The 19,452-nt window shown below is 42.9% G+C and overlaps 2 protein-coding genes across 4 annotated transcripts in view; one reads left to right on the top strand and one right to left on the bottom strand.

Moving 5' to 3' along the window:
* LOC115645628 (lanosterol 14-alpha demethylase) overlaps nucleotides 1–4,942 on the top strand; it is a 35,692-nt gene extending 30,750 nt beyond the window's left edge. The window contains exons 8-10 of the mRNA XM_030550560.1: nucleotides 119–214; nucleotides 2,598–2,766; nucleotides 3,371–4,942. Coding sequence (XP_030406420.1) covers nucleotides 119–214; nucleotides 2,598–2,766; nucleotides 3,371–3,549 — 444 coding nt within the window. The 3' untranslated portion in view covers nucleotides 3,550–4,942. The remainder of the gene's footprint in view (nucleotides 1–118; nucleotides 215–2,597; nucleotides 2,767–3,370) is intronic.
* A 411-nt stretch (nucleotides 4,943–5,353) lies between these two features.
* The window catches only part of AKAP9 (A-kinase anchoring protein 9), a 204,250-nt gene continuing 190,151 nt past the window's right edge, over nucleotides 5,354–19,452 (bottom strand). For all 3 annotated transcript variants that reach the window (XM_030550534.1, XM_030550535.1, XM_030550536.1), the window contains 7 exons: nucleotides 18,470–18,655; nucleotides 17,623–17,823; nucleotides 16,998–17,230; nucleotides 14,773–14,858; nucleotides 8,735–8,858; nucleotides 6,583–6,722; nucleotides 5,354–5,898 (listed from right to left, as the gene is read on the bottom strand). In XM_030550534.1, coding sequence (XP_030406394.1) covers nucleotides 5,855–5,898; nucleotides 6,583–6,722; nucleotides 8,735–8,858; nucleotides 14,773–14,858; nucleotides 16,998–17,230; nucleotides 17,623–17,823; nucleotides 18,470–18,655 — 1,014 coding nt within the window. In that variant the 3' untranslated portion in view covers nucleotides 5,354–5,854. The remainder of the gene's footprint in view (nucleotides 5,899–6,582; nucleotides 6,723–8,734; nucleotides 8,859–14,772; nucleotides 14,859–16,997; nucleotides 17,231–17,622; nucleotides 17,824–18,469; nucleotides 18,656–19,452) is intronic.

Raw genomic sequence — 19,452 nt, 5'->3', positions numbered from 1 at the left:
ATTATGTATTTAAAATATGAGCAGCTTATCACATGGATTTTTCAAATGGAAAAATATTGATTTATGAATGTTAAATATTCCTAAATCGTAAGGCAACTGATAGTTATTATATTTGCAGCTGAAGGAACTGAACCTGCTGGACCGCTGTCTAAAAGAAACTTTAAGGCTTAGACCTCCTATAATGACCATGATGAGAATGGCTAGAACTCCCCAGGTGAGCATATTTGTTGGCTCTGTCCAGATCAGTGGTGTGGCTGTAATGTAAATTAATTGTAGCCCTGTAGTAGATAGGGAATGACACAGTCAGAAAGGATGCAAGTCCAAACTAGGTTTTTAACTTAGCAAATGTGTCACCAGCAATGAGATTAGTGCAGTGAGCTGCACAGTGTGCAGAACTCTAATTAGCACAGGGGCATAGGAGGACTGGAATGTGATGGTTTGAGCTTATTCCTGTCAGACCAGGGAAAATGAAGAGGAGTTTGGGAGTCAGTGGCTGTCATCTCTTTATCAGAGAACTTGTTGTTTTCGCATTTTATACCTCGCTAAATCACTGGTGCTGTGGGTCTGTTATACACTTTTCTTTTAATGACATGAAGATCAGGATTTCCCCTGCCTTGGAACTTGTCTACTTTTGGCACCTGTGAACATGAAATTAGTATATTTAACTTTATTTATTGTACTGTGGTATTTCTGTTGGTAAACTAATCTTGCTTTCTTCTGAAGGGCCTTCTGTCTCCTACATTGACACTTGTTCCTTTGTACTTTGGAGAAAATACATTTCTATCTAGTGTGAACTTTTCATCACTTGCCTCTTGGTTTTAGTTTGATTTGCAGTTTTTCTAACCTGTTAGTACCCTGCCCATCTGACTTGATATATCTCACATATCCTTCCGCAGTGCACATCAGCTGAAGTCAGTGCTCAGCCTATCTGAAAATGAGGCCCTATGTGTGTCTGATATTAAGCAGTCTGATTACCTCTGTCTGTCCCCTTGGGCACAAACACCAATTAAAAAATCAAAAACAAAAACACTCTCTACAGGATGTTTTTAAATTTTTTTTTACCTTTACTGTTTGTAGTGTTTGGATGCTCACTTGAATGACCTTAACTGCATTGCAGCTAAGGGTATGTCTACACTACAAAATTAGGTCGAATTTATAGAAGTAGTTTTTTTAGAAATCATTTTTATACAGTCGATTGTGTGTGTCCCCAAACAAAATGCTCTAATTGCATTAAGTCGGCGGACTGCATCCAGAGTACTGAGGCTAGTGTCGACTTCCGGAGCATTGCACTGTGGGTAGCTATCCTGCAGTTCCCGCAGTCTCTGCTGTCCATTGGAATTCTGGGTTGAGATCCCAATGCCTGATGAGGCAAAAATATTGTTGCGGGTGGTTCTGGGTACGTGTCGTCAGGTCCCACTCTCCCTCTGTGAAAGCAACAGCAGACACTCGTTTCTCGCCTTTTTTCCTGGGTTACCTGAGCAGATGCCATACCACGGCGAGCATGGAGCCGGCTCAGCTCACCGTACGTCTCTTGGGTGCTGGCAGACATGGGACTGCATTGCTACACAGCAGCAGCTCATTGCCTTTTGGCAGCAGCAGGTGCATTACGATTGGTAGCCATCGTCGTCGTACTCCTGGGTGCTCTTTTAGCTGACCTGGGTGAGGTCGGTTAGGGGCGCCTGGGCAGATGGGAGTGACTCAGCCAGGTCATTCCCATCTTCTGCCGAGCACCCAGGAGAAGACGACGGCTAGCAGGCTGGCAGCAGACGGTGCAGTATAACTAAGATGTAAAAGATAGATGGAGTGGATCAAAACAAGAAACCGACCCGATTTGTTTTGTGAAATCAACAGCCTGCTAAACTCAGGGTTTTGAGTTCAGTCCTTGAGGGGGTCATTCAGTGAGACAGTTGTCTGTGTTTCTCCTTGATGCAAAGCTACCCCTTTTGTTGATTTTAATTCCCTGTAATCCATGTTGTCAGTCACCCCTCCCTCCCATTTGTTCTTATGCCAACATTGTCCTTTACAAATGCACCACGGGTAAACACCAAAGAGGGAGAAGAGCTATTTACAGCTGTCTCCTCTCAGTCTTTAAGAGCTTGGTTTGTTTACCCTGGCAAAATAGTCTCTTATTATAGTATCAGAGAGGTAGCCCTGTTAGTCTGGATCTGTAAAAGCAGCAAAGAGTCCTGTGGCACCTTATAGACTAACAGATGTACTGGAGCGTGAGCTTTCGTGGGTGAGGCATCTGACGAAGTGGGTATTCACCCAGGAAAGCTCATGCTCCAATACGTCTGTTAGTCTATAAGGTGCCACAGGACTCTTTGCTTCTCTTATTATAGGTTTTCCATTCCCCATATCTTCCTGATAGCTCTTCTCTGCACCTGTTTTTACTGAATTCATCTTTCTTGACCATCGGTGTGAGACTTAAACATAATATTCCAGATGAGGTCTAACCAGTTAGACTGCTCTAATTGTTCAGCTAAAATAAAACAACTCTTTATAAGCCAAGTTGAGGATGACACTTTGGAGAACTTTTGTAGAAGAGAAAAGAGAACTGCTTTTTGTAACAGGACTCCCCCCCCCCTTTCCTCTTGTAGACTGTTGCTGGCTATACTGTTCCTCCTGGCCATCAGGTTTGTGTCTCTCCCACTGTTAATCACAGACTTAAGGATTCTTGGATAGAAAGTTTAGAATTCAAACCTGACCGTTACCTCCAAGATAACCCTACAGCTGGAGAGAAGTTTGCATATGTGCCATTTGGTGCTGGTAAGTCAAATGATACAGTTAAGAAATTGCATAAGGACTGAGGGGTTCTCAAACTTCATTGCACCATCACCTCCTTCTGACAACAGTAACTACAGGACCCCAGAAGGGGGGGTGGAGCAGGAGTCACAGCCTGAATCCTGCTGCCCTAGGTGGGGCTGGAGCTAGGGCTACAGCCCTGGGTCTCAGCAAGTCTAATGCTGGGCCTGGCGACCCCATTAAAATTGGGTTGTGACCCACTTTGGGGTCTTGACCCAGAGTTTGAGAACCACTGCATTAGGTCATTGATAAAATAGCAGCATGAAGATTTTTGCCAAGAAAATAGAGCAGATTCTGTTCTGTAGATAGTATATTTGCTGCTGTGAAGGTAGGGTCGGATTTGAAATCAAAACAATATACTAATTGCATTTACCAGCAATGCAGTTAAACACATATGTACATGCTTAAGTCCTACTGATGTCAAAGTATGCGTTTAAGTGCTTTGCTGAAGTGGTGCCATAACAGTTGTTTAAACACAGTGAAAGAGAGTTAATTTAAAACAAATTCTTTAACTCTTATTTTAGCTCAAGAGTGCAATAACTATTCTCCTCTGTGGGTTTTCTTCTAGGCCGTCATCGTTGCATTGGAGAAAACTTTGCTTATGTCCAGATTAAGACTATTTGGTCTATTCTGCTTCGTTTATATGAATTTGATCTCATCGATGGATATTTTCCTACTATAAACTACACAACCATGATTCACACACCTGATAACCCAGTTATCAGATACAAGAAGCGATCACACTAAGTTTTGGAGACAAAATTATTTCTGTATTTAAATTGTGAAAATTACTGTTTTTTTGAATAAGTTATGACACAATTAAATGGTTACTATTAAAAGCTGGTCCATTGGATGTGTAGTGTTATGAAAGTGAGGTTAATCTAACCAGAAAATGTGAAATTGTTGTATACTGCACAGTACTGTACAGTCTAAATTTAACCAGACATTTTATTATAAAAATACTGTCTTTTCTACTTGTGTAACAATTTTAAGGTGGATGCTGCATATTAGTATAGGTGAATTCAACTGTTAAGTCAAATCTTTTTTTACAAAGATTAGATGTTCACCTTTTGTCCTATCTTAGGGTTTTTAAAGCACCAATTAAAATTTACTTTCTTTCATTCAGCTACTTTAAAGGGCAAGACTAAGCTCATGGACATCAGTGGGAACAGAACCTTTTTCTCTGCTGGTGCTGGTGCGTATTTGAATGTGAACAAGTTGGAACATGCTCGCTCTGCAGATTTTCAGCCCTGTCTATATTTGCAGAAGTGAACACTTTTATATAAGGAACTAGTCAGCAAAAATTGCCATGAGTTTTAATTTAGAAAACCTTTAACGTTTTCAGTATCTTTCAAATGTGACAGGTGATTTAGGTGCTCATCTTGAGACAGTTTGTGAAGGGTCTGGATTTTCAAAAAGTGCTGAACCATTCACCCTCTGAAAATTAGTTCTATTTTAAATTATGTAAAATTAGGCATCCAAAATAATTAGTCACACTTGGAAGTCTTGGTTTCAGTGCAAAAATCAGCAGTAGAACCTTACAAAACCAGAATTAATAGTTAAGAATAAGCATATAAACGACATTTCTCAGATATCTTTAACTGTGTTCATTGTTTACTAAAGAAAGTGAAGTAACTAGTGTACTAGAGTAGTGTTTAGAGTGATGTAGAGGGGAGAATGGGTACTGTATAGCGGTAATCTTTAAAAAAAAAAAAAAAAGGGTTATATAAGTGCCTGCTGTTTGGGGGACAAAAATAGTCTTATCAATATTAAACCTTCTGCCACCCTTTATTATTAAATCTTGGCAATGTGGGCAAAGACTGATGCTGCCCACAGTGAGACACAGTGAATTAATAAGGTTCTTCTCCCATAATTCCACATGGCCTGTCCAAACTCTGTTCACATGGGAATGAGTAACTTATTTCAGGACTGTTAAATGTTGCACTTGTGTGGTGGAAAATAGCTCTGATGTGGCTTTATAAATTTTAATGAAAAATTTCTGTAACTCTTTGTGAAATAGTTTCCTGTGCTCAGAACGCCGTCCATACTTTCAGAAAAATATAGAAAGGAGACTCTTTTTACTTACTGCTTTAAAACTTTCTTCTTGTTGAATTTTAATAAAGGAATGGCTCAATGTGAACTTAGGCCAGTCTGATGCTGACGGAAGTTAGTAACAAAACTTTGTGGTCACAACAAAGTGAAAATCTCAGTGTCTGAAAATGGGGATGTGTTAGCTAATTAAAATAAATTTCTTCTCTGTCAAGCTGTTGCCTTAGGAAACTCCCCTTGCATAGAGGCTGAGTAAAATTAATTCCTAATTATTTACTATAATAGAACATCATGCTGAGTCTGGACTTCTTCCCTAGGCAGCTGCTGGCAGCGCTGCGGTGCTTACCATGAATCCTCTTGCCTACGCCGAAGCTGAAACCAGCAATAAAGGTGGCAAGAGTACATTTTTGTTGGTTTTTGGCAAGAGTCAGGGTTTAGTTACCCTTTAATAGTGTGCACAAAAAATACTCCTGTACTTACAATAACCTGAAACAACAATTAAAAGGATGAAATCATCTTTATTTCAGTACTTTGACAAAATACCCATAAAATTCAAAACTTCTACCTTACAAAAATAGGTCTCTACAAGTGACATATTCTGTCTGCACTGCCATAGCAAATATATTAGGACAGAATTGTGTAACTTCAGTAGCTGTGCAGAAAAAGTGCAGTACACTTTGAGCTACACATTCAGCAATCAAATACACGAGCTTCATCTCCTGGCATCCCATTTGATAAATACACACTTTTTTATAACTTAATCATTTAAATTAGCATTCCACAAATATACATGTAATTTAATGATTTTTGAAAGAACACAAAGTGCCTATATACATAAATTCCAGTCTGTGTGGATGTGTCAGCAAGGGAACTGTGTAATCGTAAACTGTGTTCATGTTGGTCCCACAATGTGCACATTATACAAAAGCACAGAAGGAGCACAGATTTACAGAAAGGTAGTTCATTCATCATCATTACCAGTGATGGGGATGTTGAAAGGGTATTATCTTCTAACACCAGAGTGCAAATGAGTGTAGGAAGTAGAACCTGTAAGATTAAAAAAAATCTTGAAGTGCTTGGAGAAACTGGATGATGACTTATAGTCAGTATTAGTTATTTGACATTTCTGCAAGACTCTTCAGATGAGCTGTGTAGATTGTACTATAAAGTAAAAGATATACTTCAAGAACTAAACTACTTGTTTCTAAGCTCTGTTTTGTTAAAGTGGTTTGACTCCTTATCAGACTAGATTTGGGTCACTGTGAACAGTTACCACTAGAAGTTTTGGACCCTGTTAGCTGATAAGTTAATGGAGGCAGAACCTTTTCAGAAAGCAAGATAAAAGTGCTGCAATGTGTCATCCAGTGCTTGTCAGTGTGGGAATAGGTAGCTGAGCCAAACAGCACAAAAGCTGATTAAACAGGAGGCCTCTTGATGCAAAAGAGTTTACAAAACCAATCCCCTGTCTGTCTTAGATGCTGATTAAAACCTTGCTGCAAATTTATCAGACAGCCCCAGCAAAAGCTACACCACATAGTTATTTAGTACATAACTGAACAGTTTAATTCCTATATAGTTTCTGACACACTCGTGTAGTGGGCTTTTTGGTCCTTGAGTTCAGCTGTGAGTTTTCCCCTTTAAGACTGAACCTGAGAAACCAGCACATACTTTCTAACTCAGAACAGGTATTCTGTGTCTTTGTACCAGGAAGAGGAAAGCTTGAGTATTTACCTGACTGTATGCTTCCAAGTCGCCTCTGTAGTGCCTCCAGTCGATTGATATAATCTGTTAAAGCTCTGTCAGGATCATAATTCTGCAGTTGAGAACACGCAAGGGAAGCTGGGCTTAAATCAACATGGATGCCCTGGTACCTACCAGAAGAAAAACAATGAGCTGCACTGAAGTTACTGTACTGGAATCCTGTTTCCAAAGGAGAATGTAGCAGCTATCTTACGAATGTTAAGTATACATATATGCTGACTTTTAGAAAATCACAGTGATCTACTGAGGGTATTTAACTGACCCCCCCATCCTGACTCCCCAGTTTCTTGGACACACTGAGGGGAGGGATAGCTTAGTGGTTTGGGCATTTTACTGCTAAACCCAGGATTGTGAGTTCAAACCTTGAGGGGGGCTATTTAGGGAACTGGAGTAAAAATCTGTTTGGGGATTGGTCCTGCTTTGAGCAGGAGGTTGTCAGAGGCCCATCTGGGGGCTCTGAAATCTGGCAGGGGGGCGTGTCCAGAGGCCAAGCAGGAACGTCTACACTGCTACTAGTGCTGTAGCACAAGTCCTGTCAGCTGGAGTCTGTGGCTCTGAGATGTGGGGTGGTTGTTTTTTTATTTGTGTAGATGTAACCTCAGCTGCCTAACTTCCCTGCTATTCCCAAGATTTCTGTTGCAGTCCTTTGAGGCAAAAGTCACAAGTTAGTCTTCTGTTGAGAATGCATAAAACATGCAGAAGTAGTAGTAGTTTCAAGTATGTTTGTTTTAAAAATGTCTTCTAAGAAAAAGCAGGATGTTTGAAGAAGCTCTGTATTGTTTTAGTTCTCCTCCATAGTTTCCAGCTGCTAAATCACATTAAAGACACCTACAACTAGATTAAATACTTTTCCATGTAACCAACTGCTGTGTAGTAAGATGAGGCCCTGAAACAAACTCTTGTGTGAGAGGCCCAGTCTGAGGCCTGAAGCCTGAACCAAAGTACTGCCAGGCATTGCTAAGCAAAAGCTGGGTTGTAAGCCAGAGGCAGGCCCCGCTCACAGAAGTTGGTGAGAAGAGGGTTGTTAGAAGCAGGTGCATCCACACATAAGTGCTAATAAGAGGAACTTGTGCCAAGATGACATCAGGACACTCCACAGACATGACATAGGGAATAGGCAGGTGCATCTTAAAGACAGGGTCGAAAGGACAGCATGATGGATAGATCTATCTGTTTGAAACAACATGATCAAAGGAGGAGACAGCACCCTAATAAGTCAGTAGGGATGAGTAATCTGTCCTGTAACTGTATAAAAGTAGGTCCCAGAGTGCGCATCTTTGTCCAGCTAAGGGGGCAGTGGAGTGTCCCACCACTGACTGAGCTGTGTCCATTGCTGGGGGCACATATTCGTAGTATGTCCTATAGAGTCTATAGGAAACTATTACTGTGCTTCGTTTGACAATAAACCTGGCTTGGGTTCCTTCGTACCTTACTAGAGTCTGTGGTCTTTGGGGGTTCTCTTGGGGTTTGCTGTGTCAGCTGTATGTGCAGAGCCGGGGCAGCACACAGGGAATGTGCACGTAGCCGACTGTTATCATCATCGAACAAGAGCAGAGCACCACATCAGTAGCTACTGACAACATGCTGTAGTTGCTGTAGGTTATGAAATAGCAAATGAGAGGGGAGACCTATTTGTACAGTAGTGGGAGAGGAAGTGTCCATGGTGAAAATATATCCCACAGCTTGAGAACTATTGGAGCCTGATTTTCAGAAGTGCTGAGGACCCACAACTCTATCTGAAGTCGAGACAGACTGCAGGTACTTGAAAAATCTTGCCTCTGGGGTGAAATACTGGCTCCAATGACTTCAACAGTGCTAGGATTTCACTGTGGTGTCCTAGTGGTGATGCTCTGAATGTCCATAGATGAGGGCTTGGCATGAGGCGCTAGAAGCATTTATATAATTTTGAAGCAACCCCATTTGCTGATTTACGAATACTGTTGATCGTTTCTGAAGAACATTATGTTCATCAGAAGGCTGGAGACTGCAAGCTTGGGCCTTGGACAGAAAATATATAGTATAATACATATCAAAATGTGAAATGCCCAGACTCCGAAAGTGCATTAGTATTAATTGTAGAAATAAACTTTTCAGACAAAGAATAATTATTTAACAAACTAACCTGTGTTGAGAATTTATAGGAGATCTGAGATACTCTAGGTCTGATCTGGATCTATCAGAAGAATGTCTGTGTTCTCCGTAGAGCTCCAGACCACCAGCTAACGAATCAGGCCGTAGCTCATTACCTAAAACAACAAAGAAATACTGTCTATACAAAAAATATCAACTTGTGAAAATCAGACATTTTGCACATTGACAGATATCCCAGGTGCACTCTTTGTTTTACATGTGGTAAAGTGCGAGTTAAAAACTACAGCTAGTTAAGAAAGTGCAGCTATTCTTGCCTACTAAGCTGACCAGTACTGTTTACTTGTACTCCTGCCTCTGCCTACAGCCGTCTCTTGTGTTACACTTAGGGTACGTCTACACTACGGGATTATTCTTACTTTATATAAACCGGTTTTGTAAAACAGATTGTATAAAGTCGAGTGCACGCGGCCATACTAAGCACATTAATTCGGCAGTGTGCGTCCATGGTCCAAGGCTAGCATCGATTTCTGGAGCGTTGCACTGTGGGTAGCTATTTCGCAACAGCAGACAATCATTTCGCACCTTTTCCCCTGGATTGCCCTGGCAGACGCCATAGCATGGCAACCATGGAGCCCATTTTGCCTTTTGTAACTGTCACCGTACGTGTACTGGATGCCGCTGACAGAGGTGGTTCTGCAGCGCTACACAGCAGCATTTATTTGCCTTTGCATGATAGCAGAGACAATTATTAGTTGTTCTGTACCGTCTGCTATGCCTTTGTAAATTGGCCATGAGATGATGGTTATCTGTCGTTCTGCACTATCTGCTGCTGTCACGGGTGCCCCTGGCTGAGGTCGGCCGGGGGCACAAAGACAAAAATGGGAATGACTCCCCAGGTCATTCTCTCCTTTATGTTGTATCTAAAAATAGAGTCAGTCCTGCCTAGAATATGGGGCAAGTGTACTAGAGAACCAGAGAGCACAGCTGCTCCGTGTCAGATCCCACAGAAATGATGAACTACATGCCATACTAGGGGGTGCCCCTGCAACAACCGCACCTGTTGCTTCCCTGCTCCCCCAACCCTCCTGGGCTACTGTTGCAGTGTCCCCCCATTTATATGATGAAGTAATAAAGAATGCAGGAATAAGAAACACTGACTTGTTAGTGAGATAAAATGAGGGGGAGGCAGCCTTCAGCTGCAATTAGTCCAGGCAGGACATTAAGCGGTGCGGGGCAGAGAAGCCCAGCATCCCGCTGCTATGGTAGTCCAGGCAGTACAGAATCTTTTCTTTACACATGAAAGGGAGGGGGCTGATGGAGCTCAGCCCCGAGTTGCTATGATGAAGACAGTTACAAGCCGTTCTGTACCATCTACTGGGAATGACTGGGAATCATTCCTATTTTTACCCAGGCGCCCCCAGCCGACCTCACCTGAGGCCAGCCAGGAGCACTCATGGGCTGATGATGACGACGACAACGGATAGCAGTCATATTATACCATCTGCCACCGGAGAGAGGAGGGGAGCGAGTACTGCTCTTCACTGCCGCAGCATCGCGTCTACCAGCAGCATTCAGTAGACACAGGGTGACATTGAAAAAAGTCAAGAAACGATTTTTTTCCCTTTTCTTTCATGTGGGGGGAGGGGGTAAATTGACGAGCTATAACCTGAACCACCCCAGACAATGTGTTTGACCCTACAGGCATTGGGAGCTCAGCCAAGAATGCAAATACTTTTTGGAGACTGCTGGGGACTGTGGGATAGCTGGAGTCCTCAGTATCCCATCCCTCCATGAGCGTCCATTTGATTCTTTGGCTTTCCATTACGCTTGTCATGCAGCACTGTGCTATGGACTCTGTATCATAGCCTGGAGATTTTTTTCAAATGCTTTGGCATTTCGTCTTCTGTAACGGAGCTCTGATAGAACAGATTTGTCTCCTCATACAACGATCAGATCCAGTATCTCCCATACGGTCCATGCTGGAGCTCTTTTTGGATTTGGGACTGCATGGCCACCTGTGCTGATCAGAGCTCCATGCTGGGCAAACAGTAAATGCAATTCAAAAGTTTGCGGGGCTTTTCCTGTCTACCTTGCCAGTGCATCCGAGTTCGGATTGCTGTCCAGAGCGGTCACAATGGTGCACTGTGGAATACCGCTCGGAGGCCAATACCGTCGATTTGCGGCCACACTAACCCTAATCGGATATGGTAATACCGACTTTAGCGCTACTCCTCTCATTGGGGAGGAGTACAGAAACCGATTTAAAGAGCCCTTTATATCGATATAAAGGGCCTCGTTGTGTGGACGGGTACAGCGTTAAATTGGTTTAACGCTGCTAAAATCGGTTTAAATGCGTAGTGTAGACCAGGCCTTAGACTGTGAGCTCTTTTGGGGCAGGGTCGGTCTTTTAGTTCTGTGTTTGTACAGCACTGGTACAATGGGGGCTTCATGACTGAGGATCTTAGCCACTGCGGCAAAATAGATAATTAATAATAAAAGTAATTGCCACTGTTTGATCACCTGTTTTGACACCTAATCTGAAATGAGGAAGGCCATAGAATAGTATACTCACAAACTGCTTGTCTTAAACTTCTAGGACAAAGGAAGTCTCAAACAGCTGTATCAGCTCTTCTGTTTAGTAAGAGTAATTTTTGTAAAATGGAAATTTTATGTTCTACCATGAGCTTTCCCAGGATATAACTATGGGTTGCTTCCCCACTCTTATTCAGGTACAGTAGTTACAACTTTTCACTTCTCAGGATCTTGGCGCTTCCTGCAACCACGATCCAGTCAAAACTTCCCTGTGGCACTCTCAAACATAGCTATTTTAACAGTATTGAGTAACTATGAATATTGGATGGAGCTTCATGACCAGGATTGGGAACTCTGCAGAAAAACAGTTTTCAGGTAGAAAAGTTAGATTTCCTTTTCTACTCCATAGGCTGGAATGACGGGATTCTGCCTAGCAGTACCCTAATTTGCATAAGGCTGGTACTGCATGGAGTTGCACCGGTTAATTTAGAACTATAGTTCTGATGTAGCCCTATATTAACATTATAATACTTAGTGCACGTGTGCTCTGCGCTCCCAGTCTTTCCCAGCAGACTTCCATTGCTAAAAGAGACTCGGGGTACGTCTACACTACAGGATTATTCCAATTTTCCATAAACCGGTTTTGTAAAACAGATTGTATAAAGCCGAGTGCACGCGGCCACACAAAGCACAATAATTGGGTGGTGTGCATCCATGTACCGAGGCTAGCGTCGATTTCTGGAGCATTGCATTGTGGGTAGCTATCCCGTAGCTATCCCATAGTTCCCGCAGTCGCCCCCACCCATTGGAATTCTGGGTTGAGATCCCAATGCATGATGGTGCAAAAACAGTGTCGCGGGTGATTCTGGGTAAATGTCGTCACTCATTCCTTCCTCTGTGAAAGCAACGGCAGACAATCATTTCGTGCCTTTTCCCCTGGATTGCCCTGGCAAACTCCATAGCATGGCAACCATGTAGCCCGTTTTGCCTTTTGTCACTGTCACCGTATGTGTACTGGATGCCACTGACAGAGGCCATACTGCAGCACTACATAGCAGCATTCATTTGCCTTTGCAAGGTAGCAAAGACAGTTACCAGTCGTTCTGTACCGTCTGCTGTGCCACTGTAAATTGGCAATGAGATGACGGTTATCAGTCGTTCTGTACCGTCTGCTGCTGTCATGGGTGCTCCTGGCTGACCTTCGCTGAGGTTGGCCGGGGGCGCAAAGACAAAAATGGGAATGATCTCATAAAAATAGTCAGTCCTGCCTAGAATATGGGACAAGTGTACTAGAGAACCAGTGTATCAGAAAACCAGAGAGCACAGCCACTCCGTGTCAGATCCCACAGAAATAATGAGCTGCATTCCATTCTAGAGAGCGTCCCTGCAACAACCCCACCCATTGCTTCCCTCCTCCCCCAACCCTTCTGGGCTACCTTGCAGGGTCCCCCATTTGTGTGATGAAGTAATAAAGAATGCAGGAATAAGAAACACTGACTTTTTAGTGAGATAAAATGAGGGGGAGGCAGCCTCCAGCTGCTATGATAGTCTAGGCAGGACATTAAACGGTGGAGGGGAGAGGAGCCCAGCATCCCGCTGCTATGATAGTCCAGGAAGTACAGAATCTTTTCTTTAGACATGAAAGGGGCAGGGGCTGATGGAGTTCAGCCCCCAGTTGCTATGATGAGGACGGTTACCAGCCATTCTGTACCATCTGCCGGGAATAACTGGGAGTCATTCCTATTTTTACCCAGGCGCCCCTGGCCGACCTCACCTGAGGACAGCCAGGAGCACTCACAGGCTGATGACAAGGACGGCTACCAGTTCTACTGCACTGTACCGTCTGCCACCGGGGAAATGAGGGGAGAGGATGCTGCTGTTCATTGCCCCAGCACCGTGTCTACCAGCAGCATGCAGTAGACATATGGTGACATTGAAAAAAGTCAAGAAACGATTTTTTTCCTTTTTCTTTCACAGGGGGGAGGGGCAGTAAATTGACGAGATACACCCTGAACCACCCCGGACAATGTGTTTGGCCGGCATTGGGAGCTCAGCCAAGAATGCAAATGCTTTTTGGAGACTGTGGGATAGCTGGAGTCCTCAGTCCCTGCTCCCTTCCTCCATGAGCGTCCATCTGATTCTTTGGCTTTCCGTTACGCTTGTCACACAGCACTGTGCTGTGAACTCTGTATCCTAGTCTGGAGATTTTTTTCAAATGCTCTGGCATTTCATCTTCTGTAACGGAGCTCTGACAGAACAGATTTGTCTCCCCATACAGCGATCAGATCCAGTATCTCCCATACAGTCCATGCTGGTGCTCTTTTTGGATTTGGGACTGCATGGCTTTCCAGAGCGGTCACAGTGGTGCACTGTGGGATACCGCCCGGAGGCCAATACCGTCGATTTGCGGCTACACTAACCCTAATCTGATATGGTAATACCAATTTCAGCGCTACTCCTCTCGTCAGGGAGGAGTACAGAAACCGGTTTAAAGAGCCCTTTATATCGATATAAAGGGCCTCGTTGTGTGGATGGGTGCAGCATTAAATCGGTGTAACGCTGCTAAAATCGGTATAAACGCGTAGTGTAGACCAGGCCTCACATTCAGCCCAGGAAGCTTTCTTGAACCTCAAGAAATAGAGATTACTTCATCCTTTTACCTTTTCTTGATAGAAGACCATGGGTGAGATCCTGGCTCACTATATACGCAATGGCAAAACTCCCATTGACTTCAAAAGATTCAGGATTTCACCCCATGTTTACATAGCCAGGAGTGAGTAAAAGGCCTTTTGACCCTCCTCAGGCAAATGGAATCAGACTTCCTGGATTTTAGGTACATCCCGGGTAGAGCTTGTGCTAGGCATAAGCAGACTCAGCAATTGCTTATGGCCCTGATCAGCTCAAGGGGGCCCCCAATTCACTATGTGTTGGGGGAGGAGGGGCCAAAATTTTCCTGCTAGGGCCCTCAATGGGCTAGCACTGCCTCAGATCCAGGAGACATCAGACAACTTTTTTGTTTTGGTTCGAGTTAAGACAAAAAGGGAGGAAGTGTTGCTCAACACAATGGTCAGCAATGTTGCCTCGTCTGCCCTTGTCTCTGGCTGGTGTGGTAGGCCCTGTGATAGTCAAGGTTCCTGCCTGTCCATGCCCTGAGAAGGATTTACTCAGTGAGCCACCCTTCTTAGAGCTGTCAGAAGAGTCTCTGATACCGGAGAACACTTCAGCAGACACAGAAAATCTCATAGTTCACATGCTGCCCTTTGCCTAAGATGAAGCCGCTACATTTAAAAAAAAAAACAAAAAAACCCCAACCTCCTGCACACAGATTTGCATCTGATGAGAAGCAAGGTACAAGAGAGTTCAGAGTAGTGTCTGTGCTGAGTGGAGTGGACTGGAGTGAAACCTGAGAAACAGATAGGTCTAACAACTGAAATGAAGGGGAAGGAGCAACCCATCGGTTCCAACCTAAAATGTTCACTCAGCACTAGTATAATTCGTGGATGATGCTTCTTCAGATATTGCCAGTCAGTGAGTTACCTCTGTTCAGGCTAAAGCCATCCCTGCTGACACTTATTAAATCAGAACCTGTAACTCGGTGCCATCGACGAACCAGGAACTTCATTCTGCATTTAAAATAAAAAGATATTTTAGAGTAAGCCAAGTATTTAGTTAAATAACAAGCTTATAATGTTCCAGGGGGTATAATAATCCGCACAGCAATAAACTGAGTAAGGAGATAGACTTTTAAAACCTAAAGAACCTAGATTAAACAGAAATAGAATTTACCTAAGAAAAAGATATGGGCCATATTCTACCTTCAGTTATACCTATACAATTCCAGTGATGTCTGGGTGTTGAACAGGTCTGACTAAGGACAGCATTTGTCCTAGATGTCTACATTACTTAGCATTAATATCTTAAAATATAAGTCACAACAAATAACTGCAAAAAATTCCAGCCCCAATGCAGAAAAAAGGTCCATGATAGCAGTGGTATATTCTAAAGTCAAACCCTTAGTCACTAGGTCCCCCATCTTGCAAACACTTTCACTCATACTTAACTTGAGGCATGTGAGTAATCTGAATTCAGGGGACTGCTCACGTGCCTAAAGTTAAGCATTTATGTTTTTTCAGCATTGAGGCCTCACAAAGGAATTAAAAAACCAGATGTAGTCACAGCATTTACTGCTTATACACAATATCACTCTCTATCATCTCCAACAAGTTCAATTATAACAACTTGATTTCTTAGATACAATTCCATTTTATGAATTACAATGCCTGTGTTTTAAGGGATTGTTTTTAATTTTAAAGAAAAAGTAAGTTACAGAAAAGAAACAATGACACATTTCTAAAATACACAGGCACTCTGGAGACGTCACTAGTAATTCATTAGTAATTTTTAAAGCTTGTTATCACAGCCCATAAATTCTGACATCAGTGGATTACAACACAGAGCCAGGCTGCTTTGATTTACAGTTGTGCTGCAGAATATCTTAAACAACTTGCTCCATTCTTCTACATTACCAATGCTCTGTGTAACTGCATTCTTTTTAAGATGCACTGTTTTCATGGTTACCAAGACTTACAATTTTAGAGTGTATCACAAAAAATGCTGGATTACACACGATACTTAATTTGATAAAATATAAGGCCTTACGTGAATTGTGGGATGATTGTCAAATAATTGTGGCTGAGTTACAATAAGAATAATCTGAGATATACCTATCTCATAGAACTGGAAGGGACCCTGAAAGGTCATTGAGTCAGTGCAGCCCCCTGCCTTCACTAGCAGGACCAAGTACTGATTTTGCCCCAGATTGGCCCCCTCAAGGATTGAACTCACAAGCCTGGGTTTAGCAGGTCAATGCTCAAACCACTGAGCTATCCCTCCCCACTTTGTGGACAAGACATGGAAAATCATGGAAAAGTAATAATGGACCTGTATTAATTGCAGTAATTTGGAAAAGCTGGCCGCCCATGACTGACAGCAGGAGCCCCTGTGGCCCAGGACTGACAGGGGGGCTGATTGTTAAAATACAATATGCAGCAACTCCTCACTTAAAGTCATCCTGGTTAACGTTGTTTGGTTATTAGGCTGCTGATCTATTAGAGAACATACTCGTTTCAAGTCGTGCAATGTTCATTATAAGGTTGTTTGGCTCTCCCCGCTCCGCCTGCCTGGCGCTCTTGCCGGGAAGCGGGGTCAGAGTTAGGGGGCTTGCCCCATTGCTTAAGCAGCCCCCATGCCCTGCCCCCACTCCCCAGCAGGAGTGCTAGGCGGGTGGTGCAGGGCAAGCTCCCATGCCCCAATTCTGGCAGGAGGGCCAGCCGGAGCAGGGCAAGCCCCTACGCCCCAACCCTGCCTCAACTAAGCTGCACAATCATAATTGGTGAGTACAGTATTAAATTGTTTGTTTATATAAATATACACTATAAGTTTTAAATAATTTTAATATCTTTTGTCTGGTGAAAAAAAAATTCCTGGAACCTAACCCCCGCCCCCCACGCCCCCATTTACATTAATTCTTATGGGGACATTGGATTTGCTTAACTTTGTTTTGCTTAAAGTCACATTTTTCAGGAACATAACTACAACATTAGCGATGAGTTACTGTATACACACCTGAATTTAGTATCAAAATTGCAGTGGAAGCCTTATATTGTCGGATCTGCAATTTTGCAAATTAAGTAGGGCCTTAATAAAATATACGTTAAATTCAATGTTCACATTTGGTTAACCTGTAACTTCCTGTGATTTACCTTGAAATTGCAATGGACACTCTGACCACGGAGCGAAATCTGGTAAAACCCTTTGAACGATGTGTAATAATTTCTAAGTCAGTGTAGGAAGGCTGCCCACCCATTCTTGCAATGAGGGCCAGGGTGGCTTCTTCACACTCTTGGAATCCACCTACTAAGAGCAGTAAGTATTTTTTCTGATATATGAGAGCTTTCCGAAAGCTCTCTGCTCTCAGGTATTTTCCATAAATTATCTAGATGACAAGAAACAAAGAAAGCACTGTAAGTAAAGCATTCAGAGGTCTCTTACAATTCCAAGGTTTTTGACATCATTATTGTTGAAGTTCATCTGTGATTATTCACTTCCTGCCCCTGCCTGCACTAATGATAACATTCTTTGAATACCAATTCCATAATTTAGGGATGTTTTGAGCTGCAAAAAAAAATGTAACTTACAGAAGAGTGTTTATGTCTTACTCCAGAGAAAGTCATAATGTTTCCATGTCTCCAAGACCAAGCCTCTGAAAACTGAAACATACTGATGTCCCAGGTTAGTCTAAGTGAGAATGATGCAATGGAAAACGCCCCGTTCTAAACAAGACAGCCCACCATGCTAAGAGAGTGCAGCTGAGGACAAGCTTCCTACCTTTAAAACAGCATTTTCAGAATTTGATCCCAATTCTCTCAGAAAAGCTTCACTCCTTAGTTCTGCTCTCAGTTTGGACAGCTCTGCATCAGCTTGTTTCAAAGATTTCTGTAGTGACAACTTTTCTCTGTTCCAAATCTCTCTCTCAGAGGCAATGAGTGTATCAATATTAGCTCCATTGTCCAGTGAATATCTAGAAGACTGCAGAGGGACCAAACCCTATTTTTAGCAACACATCTTCTTGTAATTTATTCATTGATTCAGTAGTGGGCTCATCACATTACTGAGTGAGAAACCCAGGTCTGACCCTTGGGCCCCCCACACTTCAGGATAACGGGTTGAGAACACTGTGAAATGATGCTATTAACTTCCAAGGAAAAGTATACTCATTGCTTCTGTCCCAAGAACACAAACTAACAGCTGGCTTATAGGAGCTTTATAGTCCTGAAAACACATTGAGTCTGTTAGCGCCTAAAGGGGGTGATGGGATGTAACCCGCCAGAGGAGGCACAAGGGACTTACAGGGAAAATGGCAGCCAACTATGCAAAGGTGGATGAAAACAAAGTGCCTGTCTATGGGAAAAAGAGAGCTTGCCCAGGTACTCTGATTACAGACAGCGAGAGGGCAGGACAAGGAACAACTGACATCTGCTTGCTGAGGGGGAAGGGAGTAGGGAAGGACGGGAAGAAAGGTAGAAAAGTTAATCACCCTTCTTCCCCTCCTCTTAGACTGCCAGCCCACTGAGTACTGAAAAGAACTTGTGTAGATATATTTCATGTGAAAACAGGGTGATGCTTTTTAGTCTATACATATTTGTTTATGGCAGTGCATAGAGAAGATACATACATAGTCTCCACAAGGTCCTCTCTGTTGGTATCGTCTGAGTTCCTCCTCCAGTTTCATGGCAGCGTTCCTCAAATTGTTCTTTTCCTCACTCAGTCTGCTGACAAGCCCTGTCAGCTCTGCATTTTGTCTCAGCAGTTTTTCAGTTAGTGAGCTAGCGGTGGCCCGAGGGGGCAACGCTAACTTCAGCTAGAAAGGAAAAAACTTGCATGAGATCAGATTGATACGACTCCTACCCTAGATGACAAGTTTTGTGGATGATAACAATGCTTTGTTACTGTATCTGAGCAGGGGCAGCTCTAGGCATTTTGAAGCCCCAAGAACGGCAGGCAGGCTGCCTTCGCGGCGACCGGCAGAGCGCCCCCAGTGGCTTGCCGCCCCAAGCACACGCTTGGCGTGCTGATGCCTGGAGCTGCCCCTGTATCTGAGAAATCTGAAAAGCGTAATGTTCATCTAAACAACTGGTGAGTTAACACACAAGTACAAAGTATCAGAGGGGTAGCTGTGTTAGTCTATATCCACAAAAACAAGGAGGAGTTCCATGTCTCTAAGACTAACAGATTTATTTGGGCATAAGCTTTCAAGGTAACTCCCTTCTCTTCATGTGCCAATATATATTTATGCCTGTATCTGTAATTTTCACTCCATGCAGCTGAAAAAGAGGGTTTTTTTTACCCACAAAAGCTTATGCTCAAATAAATCTGTTAGTTTTTAAGGTGTCACCGGACTCCTCGTTGTTTTTACACAGGTACAGTGACTTTTTATGGTATGTTATAGCAGAACATTTCAACACAAACTAATCTATTATAATAATAATGTGCAATATTTATTTTTATTATGTTCACATTTGTTTCTAAAAACCAAAAGAGCAGTTTTCAAGTTAGTGCTATCTTAGAACAAAACAAAGAAAGCTAATTTTGAACTACTTTGAAAACAGATGTTTCACACTGATGTTGGCTTTAAGGTTGAGTTCAGTCAAGAATCAA

The sequence above is a fragment of the Gopherus evgoodei genome, chromosome 2, assembly GCF_007399415.2.
Source record: "Gopherus evgoodei ecotype Sinaloan lineage chromosome 2, rGopEvg1_v1.p, whole genome shotgun sequence".
NCBI classification, from domain to species: Eukaryota; Metazoa; Chordata; order Testudines; family Testudinidae; genus Gopherus; species Gopherus evgoodei.
Note: the sequence above shows the minus strand (reverse complement) of the source record. Positions and strands in the feature narration are given on the sequence as shown.